This window comes from Xenopus laevis, chromosome 9_10S, assembly GCF_017654675.1.
Source record: "Xenopus laevis strain J_2021 chromosome 9_10S, Xenopus_laevis_v10.1, whole genome shotgun sequence".
In the NCBI taxonomy this organism is placed as follows: Eukaryota; Metazoa; Chordata; class Amphibia; order Anura; family Pipidae; genus Xenopus; species Xenopus laevis.
Window position 1 is genome coordinate 67,308,433 of NC_054388.1, and position 9,895 is coordinate 67,318,327.

At 36.9% G+C, this 9,895-nt stretch overlaps 1 protein-coding gene across 2 annotated transcripts in view; it reads left to right on the forward strand.

The window, feature by feature from the left end:
- The first annotated feature begins 1,126 nt into the window (after positions 1–1,126).
- cdca7.S (cell division cycle associated 7 S homeolog) overlaps positions 1,127–9,895 on the forward strand; it is a 14,460-nt gene continuing 5,691 nt past the window's right edge. The window contains exons 1-4 of one of the 2 annotated variants that reach the window (XM_018238866.2): positions 1,127–1,283; positions 8,430–8,504; positions 9,431–9,550; positions 9,841–9,895. The exon at positions 9,841–9,895 is cut by the window's right edge and continues 56 nt beyond it. In XM_018238866.2, coding sequence (XP_018094355.1) covers positions 1,263–1,283; positions 8,430–8,504; positions 9,431–9,550; positions 9,841–9,895 — 271 coding nt within the window. In that variant the 5' untranslated portion in view covers positions 1,127–1,262. The remainder of the gene's footprint in view (positions 1,284–8,429; positions 8,505–9,430; positions 9,551–9,840) is intronic. The other variant, XM_018238867.2, reaches the window with a different exon arrangement.

Here is a 9,895-nt window from a genome sequence, read left to right on the forward strand (position 1 = left end):
ACTTGGATGGAATGGAACTGCTTTCTGGCAGGCTGTTGTTTCTCCTACTCAATGTAACTGAATGTGTCGCAGTGGGACCTGGATTTTACCATTGAGGGCTGTTCTTGTGTCATGGAGCTGCTATCTGGTTACCTACCCGTTGTTCTGTTGTTAGGCTGCTGGGGGGGGGAGAGGGGTGATATCATTCCAAGTTACAGTACAGCAGTAAAGAGTGACTGAATTTTATCAGAGTACAAGTTACATGACTGGGGGCAGCTGGGAAACGGACAATATGTCTAGCCCCATGTCAGATTTAAAAATTAAAGATAAAAAAATATGTTTGCTCTTTTGAAAAACGGATTTCAGCACAGAATTCTGGTGGAGGAGCACTATTAACAGATGCGTTTGGAAAAACAAATTTCCCCATGACAGTATCACTTTTAAGATCAACTTTTCGCTCTACTGCTCATGTGCAGCCGTGATAAAACCCTAAGAAGCAGGAAGAGGATCGATGTCATCCCACCACCGTTGCCTACTAGACACAAACCTCTTTTGCCTGATCCTATGTCTAACCCTGCATACACGAATATCAGCCATAGTAGTTTTGTTGTGTCAGTGTCACTATAACAGCCAATTTGGAAGGCTATGAGTTGAACATCTCTGACTTAGATTTAACAAGTGCTATACAGGATTTCATATCCTTTTTTATTTACCAGTATTCATCCAGCCAGGGTCCAGGGCAATTGTCCCTTATATTCCTAAATCATCCCTTAAACAGCCCTCTCTCTGTATCACTCCTCAGCCACCCCTGGAAAATCTCTAAATAAAATCTGCATTCCTTCAGCAAAATCACGCCTTCCCCTCAGTTACATCTTTTTATTGACAGACACTAACAAGACAGTGACCCCGGAGCTGAGCTCACATTCCAACTTTGATCAGGCACACACAGGTCCTGTATTATCTTGAGGGCACCACTTACCCCATTGATGCATATTTGCCGCCAATCTGACAGGATCTTTCTGCTGTGCTCCCCAAGGCCCGAACTAAAATACATTAGTAGCTACAGACAGAGCGGAGCAGAGATGAATCCAGGAAGCAGCATATATATGGTATGTGTGGTGGCGCTATATCGACCTTCCAGGGCCTGGGAGGTAGTGGGCGTGCTTGCGGCGATCTAACCACGCCCCTCAGAACTCTGTGTTTTGGCGCGAGTTAGTTTCGCGGGAAATCAGACTCGCGGTGTGTTGAGACGTATCGCTTTGAGCTCGGGACGCGAATTAGACATGGACCCATTTAAGCTGCAGGTAAAGGGGAACTAGGAATCCGACATGTAGCTAGTAGGGGTTAATTGTTAAATCGAATTGCATTCATCATTATGTCTCCTAATTGTTGTCCACTCGCGATCCTTAATATGTTTTGGTGGCCAAAGTTTTCCCGGGGTATTAGTGTTGTAGTTGGACAGCAGCAGTACAGCGTGTTTGTTTCTTGATGAGTATCAGTGGGACTGGGAGAAGGACCCCCAGGTATCTAGCATAACATGGAAAGCCTTTTTAATTGTAGGTCACGTGATAAGCAAAGCCCGCGAAATTCCTGTTCACAGCACTTCACATATTAATGGCTACAGACTGTGGCTTTACGAGTGTTTCTCACGCCTTTTACTTTATAGGCAAGGGTAGTATTGGTCTCTGTAAGGCGTTTATGGTGGGGTTTCAGAAGATCGTTTAATAACACAGAAGGTTCCAGTGTCCGTGAGGTGCATAACTCTCACAACGTTCAGTTCTTTCATTCTAACCCCCCCTGTCCCCCTGAGAAAGATTGAAATAACTCTGGGATATTTGTTGCATAAGTAGTGTCCAGTACAATGTTGAGGTTGGATATATATAGTGAATAAAGTACCCCCTCTTGTAAAATATAAGTATATTACAAGTTACTGAGGAGATTCATGACCACATAAAAACACAAGGCGGAGTGCTTTTATACAGATCGTCAGAGGTAACTTCTAATATCCTCATATTATACAACTGGGGGTACTTTATTTATTATAATACACAAATTTCAGTGAGTCATGTGACAGAAAAGACATCAGAACTCACTGTTTATATGAATATCATTTACAAGATATTCATGGCATTTGTGTATTATATCCTTATAATACACAAAAGCCATGAATATCCTGTAAATTATATCCTTATAAACGGTGAGTTCTGATGTCATCAGTTATAAACGGTGAGTTCTGATGTCATTTCTGTCACATGACTCATTGAAATGTGTGTATTATAATAAATAAAGTACCCCCAGTTGTAAAATATGAGGATATTAGAAGTTACCTCGGAGTTCCATGACCTGTATAAAAACACTCGGCCTTCGGCCTCGTGTTTTTATATGGTCATGAAACTCCTCGGTAACTTATAATATCCCTATATTTTACAAAAGGGGGTACTTTATTCACTATATAATACACAAAAGCCATGAATATCCTGTAAATTATATCCTTATAAATGGTGAGTTCTGATGTCATCAGTTATAAACGGTGAGTTCTGATGTCATTTAGAAGTTACCTCGGAGTTCCATGACCTGTATAAAAACACTCGGCCTTCGGCCTCGTGTTTTTATATGGTCATGAAACTCCTCGGTAACTTATATCCCTATGTTTTACAAAAGGGGGTACTTTATTCACTATATAATACACAAAAGCCATGAATATCCTGTAAATTATATCCTTATAAATGGTGAGTAGTGATGTCATTTCTGTCACATGACTCACTAAAATTTGTGTATTATAATAAATAAAATACCCCCAGTTGTAAAATATGAGGATATTAGAAGTTACCTCGGAGTTCCATGACCTGTATAAAAACACTCGGCCTTCGGCCTCGTGTTTTTATATGGTCATGAAACTCCTCGGTAACTAATAATATACTTATATTTTACAAGAGGGGGTACTTTATTCACTATATAAACAGTGACTAGTAATGTCATTTATAAACGGTGAGTATTGATGTCATTTTTGTCACATGACTCACTTAAACTTGTGTATTAACTCTATATATATATATATATATATATATATATATATATATATATATATATATATATATATATATATATATAGCACTCAACCCATTATCAATATATTTAAGACAGACATTTTGTGCATACTGCTACTGAGAAATGCCTTACCCTTTAAACAAAACAGGGATTGTTTGTCCATATATTGCAATATATTTAAGCTGCAAATCAACACTTTGGCACGCACTCCACAGGACTCCAGGTAACGGTAAAAAGGATTTTTCTTTATTACACAAACAAATATCCACCTAACGCGTTTCGTATGTTACCACACGTAATCATAGGCATTAATGACAATTACAATCACATGGTTTAAAAAGCATTGGAAGCTTGCGTCACTTGGGACGTACTTCCTCCTTAAAAACTTCTTTAACTCTTTCAAAGCTATTGGTTGTGTTCTAAAGTTTTAATTTTCAAAAAAAGATTCTTACAAGTTATTTCCTATTCAGTCTATAATCATTTATGTTTTTCTCAACTTCACCAACATTATGTCATGTCGTTTAATATATCTCTTACAAATTTTCTCTTTAAAAGTAAGTTTGTTTCAATCAATTTATTTACTTTGTTTCAATTGCTGATCTTTCACTTTGCTATCTTATGTAGCTTTAGAATTATAAATTCCAGACCTGTTTGGTGATTTCGAAACTTTTATTAGGGCGGAGGGTTATTAATTTCGCTTTCTTTTGTCTTTTTTTATTTTTTTAAATTATATGTATTTACGTATGGCAGCTTACATCCCATCTTACGTTTAACCCCTTGGGTTCTCGTGTATCCAATAGAAAAATCAATTTCACTTCTAATTCTAGAAGTTTTTTCTGTTTGTTTCCCCCTCTACTAAGATTTCTTACTCTGTCTATTCCCTGAATCCGTAAGTAGGCAACATTTCCTTGATTACATTGGGAAAAATGTCTGGATACTGTGGTGGCACTGCTTTCTGCCCCTATCTGACTTATATGTTCTCGCATTCTATTTTTTAAGGGGCGAGTGGTGCATCCTACATACTGAATGCCACAATGTGTACATGTTAACAGATACACCACATGGCTTGTATTACAGTTAATAAAACAGTTGATGTTATATTCTTTTTGCGATATTGTGCTTACAAATATTTTCGACTTATGCATTTGTACACATGTAATACATCTTGATGCTCCGCAGCAGTACGTACCCTTCGCTTCTAGCCAAAGAAGAACGTTCCAATATTTAATCTTAACGATACGGCGGGTGGTTAGAGCGCTCCAGTCCCTAACTGTGTAAAAATATATTTAAGCTGGCCAACTACGTCAGTCATCCCATATCTGGCCAGTCCTACGCTCAATTTTCATCTGATTCATTAAGAATTCTATTACTTCATTATACAAAGACACGACTACGTTTTACCTGCAACTTACTAGCTGCTTTCAAAGTAAAACTCCCAAACTTGGCTGCCCTTTTATTAGACACCAGTGGGAACACCTGACTATAGTTGGAGACGGTGGGAGCTACAACATGGAGCTGGTCACTGCTCCTGTATAAACTATAACAAACAAGGGAAAGTTGTGCTCACCACTAGTTTTTAAAACCATAAGGCGGGGGTGCAATGAGGCTGTGACCACAATATATGGACAAATAATCCCTGTTTTGTTTAAAGGGTAAGGCATTTCTCAGTAGCAGTATGCACAAAATGTCTGTCTTAAATATATTGATAATGGGTTGAGTGCTGAGGACTCTTGTAATGAAAAAAAAAAAAAAAATATATATATATATATATATATATATATATATTCATGAGGAACTACATATATTTATAATACATTTATAATTCATGTGACAAATTAACATTTCTATGCACCAATTACAACTATTATTATGCAGAATAATTATAACTGTTGTGTATTGTCTATACATGGATTAGTCTGTGTGTGTGTGTGTGTGTATGTGTATATATATATATATGTATATATGTATATATATATATATATATATATATATATATATATATATATATATATATATATATGTGTGTGTGTGTGTATATGTGTATGTATGTGTGTGTGTATATATATATATATATATATATATATATATATATATATATATATATATATATATATATATATATATATATATGTGTGTATATATATATATATATATATGTGTGTGTATGTATATATGTGTATGTATATATGTATGTATGTATGTATGTATAGAGTTGTATCCCCTAATGCAAAATAATAATTGTAAAAGGATGTCCTAAGTCACCAAGGAGTTAATTCACCATATACAACCTTAAAGGAGCACTGAACACCGAAAACTGAGTTTTAAAGGGGTTGTTCACCTTCAAACACTTTTTTCAGTTCAGTTGGTTTCAGATTGTTCATCTGAAACAGACTTTTTTCCCAGTTACTTTCTACTGACCATTTCCTAATATTTGACGTGTAAAGTTTCATTTTTCACCTTCTAAAGCTACTAGGGTGTTTCCGACTCTTTAACTGTTCTTAATTGATACATGTAGTTGATACATTTATCTTTGTCACTAAGCAGAATCCCAGACTATCATTAAAGACAGCTGTTAGAATTGATACAATAGTTCAATTCCAGAGATGCCACTGAGAAATGTATCAACTAAATGTAGAAAACTTGAGAAGGAAAGGCTAAAATTAAGTAAGCTTTATCAGAAAGGTCTATATAAATACACCAGTAAACCCTCAAAATAATGCTGCTGAGTCCTCTGTCAAAAGAAACAGCATTTCTTTCCTTCTATTGTGTACTCATGGGCTTTTGTATCAGACTTCCTGTTTTCATCTTTATCCAGGGCTAGGGCTTGAGCATGCTCAGTTTGCTCCTCTCTCTCTCCCTCCTCCCCTCCCTGCTGTAATCTGAGCTCAGAGCTATGAGTGAGCAGGGAGAGACTCAGGCAGGAAGTGATGTCACACCAAGCTTATATGGCAGCTTCTATCCTAAACAGACAGTGTCTAGAGTGGTTTACTCAGGTATGGTAAAGCATTCTGCAGAGTAAATATAATATAGCATTCTAGCTCGTACTATTGTGGTATTGTGGCTAATCTGTTGGCAATAAACCATCTTGGAGCTTTCTTTCTCCTTTAAACTTCAATTTTGGGAAAATGGTAAAAAAAATAAAAGATGGAAAACAATTGAAAAAAAGTCATTGTTTATGGTGAACAATTTGAAAACAACTCAACTGCAAAGGTTACATAGTTACATAGTTAAATTGGGTTGAAAAAAGACAAAGTCCATCAAGTTCAACCCCTCCAAATGAAAACCCAGCATCCATACACACACCCCTCCCTACTTTTAATTAAAATTCTATATACCCATACCTATACTAGCTATAGAGTTTAGTATCACAATAGCCTTTGATATTATGTCTGTCCAAAAAATCATCCAAGCCATTCTTAAAGGCATTAACTGAATCAGCCATCACAACATCACCCGGCAGTGCATTCCACAACCTCACTGTCCTGACTGTGAAGAACCCTCTACGTTGCTTCAAATAAAAGTTCTTTTCTTCTAGTCTAAAGGGGTGGCCTCTGGTACGGTGATCCACTTTATGGGTAAAAAGGTCCCCTGCCATTTGTCTATAATGTCCTCTAATGTACTTGTAAAGTGTAATCATGTCCCTTAGCAAGTGCCTTTTTTCCAGAGAAAACAACCCCAACCTTGATAGTCTACCCTCATAATTTAAGTCTTCCGTCCCTCTAACCAATTTAGTTGCACGTCTCTGCACTCTCTCCAGCTCATTTATATCCCTCTTAAGGACTGGAGTCCAAAACTGAACTGCATACTCCAGATGAGGCCTTACCAGGGACCTATAAAGAGGCATAATTATGTTTTCATCCCTTGAGTTAATGCCCTTTTTTATGCAAGACAGAACTTTATTTGCTTTAGTAGTCACAGAATGACACTGCCCAGAATTAGACAACGTGTTATCTACAAAGACCCCTAGATCCTTTTCATTTAAGGAAACTCCCAACACATTGCCATTTAGTGTATAACTTGCATTTATATTATTTTTGCCAAAGTGCATAACCTTGCATTTATCAACATTGAACCTCATTTTCCAGTTTGCTGCCCAGTTTTCCAGTTTAGACAGATCACTTTGCAAAGTGGCAGCATCCTGCATGGAACCTATAGTTCTGCACAATTTAGTATCATCTGCAAAAATAGAAACAGTACTTTCAATGCCCACCTCCAGGTCATTAATAAACAAGTTGAAAAGCAAGGGACCTAGTACAGAGCCCTGCGGTACTCCACTAACAACACTGGTCCAATTATAAAATGTTCCATTTACCACCACTCTTTGTAGTCTATCTTTTAGCCAGTTCTCTATCCAGGTACAAATACTATGTTCCAGGCCAACATTCCTTAATTTAACCAGTAACCTTTTGTGTGGCACTGTATCAAATGCTTTAGCAAAGTCTAAGTAAATCACATCCACTGCCATCCCAGAATCGAGGTCTCTACTTACATTCTCGTAAAAAGAAATTAAGTTAGTCTGGCAAGATCTATTACGCATAAAACCATGCTGGCACAAACTCATAGTATTATGATTTGCTATGAAGTCCAGTATCTTATCCTTTATTAACCCTTTGAAAAGCTTTTCTAATACTGACGTCAGACTAACTGGCCTATAGTTTTGAGGCTGAGAACGGGATCCTTTTGAAAGGTGAACAACTCCTTTAAAGTAATGAAAATGTCATGTACCTTGCACTGGTAAAACGTATGTCTACAATGGCAGAAATTGAAAAAAGGCTATATGGCACAGGTTAAATTCCGGATAACTGATAACACCATTATGTTCTACAGAGCTTATCTGCTATGTAACCTGAGCATCTTCTCCTTTGAATGGCTACTCACATGGCTACACAGCAGCTTATTTGTATAAATAATAAGTGTTTCTGAAGCAAACACGTCAGTTTATCCAGCGCAGGGCAACACTGCATTATATTTTTATTTCTTTAAAGGAATTGTTCAGTATGAAAATTTAACCCTTTTCACTAACACGCTTCTTTAGTCCCTTAGTCTTTAAGAAATGTCAGTTTTTGACTAAATTGTAAAACACATTCAGCAGAGCCAGGCTACATGTAACTGTGCTATACCTATGTGGTGGTGATACCTATTTTGTATTTTGAGGCTAAGCTGCTTTGATGTCATTTAGTGTTGATGGTCACGCTAGACATGCACTAATGGTGTTGCTATCACATGTGATATTTACACTTGCACTGCTGAACACACATGCAGCAAACTAAGATGTAATTAAAATTGTGCGTGTACTTCATCTTCATTTATAAGTGGATGTCTGTGCAAGCAGTATTTTAAATTGTTGATCTTGTGCTTGAGTAAAAGCATCCTACACTAAAAAAAAACTTTTCCATGTTTAGACCCAGATGGCAACTAGACGTGTTTCTGTCCGTTGCGTTCGGATAGACGCTTCTAAAGGAACCGTCGTTTTGAAAGTAAGTGACTATTCCATTGCAGGTATGTGTGCTCTTGCTGCCGACAAGCTATAATTCAGATTCCATGTGGCAGCTTTATTGTATGGGCTTTTAAACTGGCAGATGTGACTGATTTATGTTTAATGTATCTGTCTTTGGAGACTTCGCTACCCTTGACTGAGCTGGCAAAGCACTTCCCTTGTATGGGCCCAAAATGCACTCCACAATCGGTATCTTATTGGGTTTGCTTTCATACACATTGGGTATACTGGAGAATTCTTCTGACCAAGCATTGCTCCAGGCTTTGATTGTGATCACATGTTCTTCATGAGCCTCAAGTCTCAGTTCACCTGTGGTCAAAGATTTACCTGTTTAGTGACTTGGCCAAACAAACGGGTTCCTTGTATAGTCCTCTCTAGATTAAGTGGTAAATGAAAGATGATGTGGTATTTTTGAGCTCTGATAGAAAACATTGTGGGAAGAATGTAATGGAAAGAGCCGTAGCTTTTTTTTTTTTTATAGCAATTCAACATAGAAAAATGACTGTACATATCGGCAGTTAAGGTTCTTAGTTATTTGGTTAACTAGTGGGTAACTAGTTAGATAGCAGAAAGTATTCTGTTCTTGGCCACCAATCTCACAGTGCTATGTTGGAATTCATTTAATTGGTGTCACTTAAGAGGGGAAGTTTGAGCAGGGAGAAGTTGGGTCCATGTTCATTTTTGTCTTGTTTTAGGTTTAAATTACATTCAAACCTAACAATACCTGAATATTTACTTTTTCTCCTTCACTGAAAATAGATTAAAAAAAAAAATAATAAAAAGAAATGTAAAATTAACCAATATTGTAACAACTTAAATTTTGTTGATTTTGACTTTGCTCAAACTGTAGTGTATATAGCACATCCTCCCAGTTTCTGCCCTGGCTAAAATTATTCACTATTTCAGAAAGAAGATGGCAAGAAGGGTTTCCAAAGCTTAAGGAATGTTAAAATAATTCCCATGGAGACCACCTCATCCTCTGACGACAGTTGCGACAGTTTTGGCTCTGACAATTTTGCCAACACAGTAAGTGCCTGCAGTAAGATTCAACTTTGAATGAATGTGTGCTTATTATCATTTTTCCTGTATGCTCAAGTTGCTTGGTAGTAACTGTTGAAAGTAAATTATTTACTTATTCTGTAATTTAAAATGTCCCTTAACATGAGCTGTTTGATTGCTATAACAGCCACAAATGACGTGTGAATATCATCCATTGTTATGGTAACAAAAGTTCTTTGTAGTGCTCTTATGCAGGTTTTGCAAATGTACTTTGTTGTAAATGGCTTCTTTAAATTGTGTTTTTTTTATTTTCTTAGTCAAAGAGGTTCAAAAAAGGTATGCGTACAGAGCTGGCTAAAATATTTTCCGAGA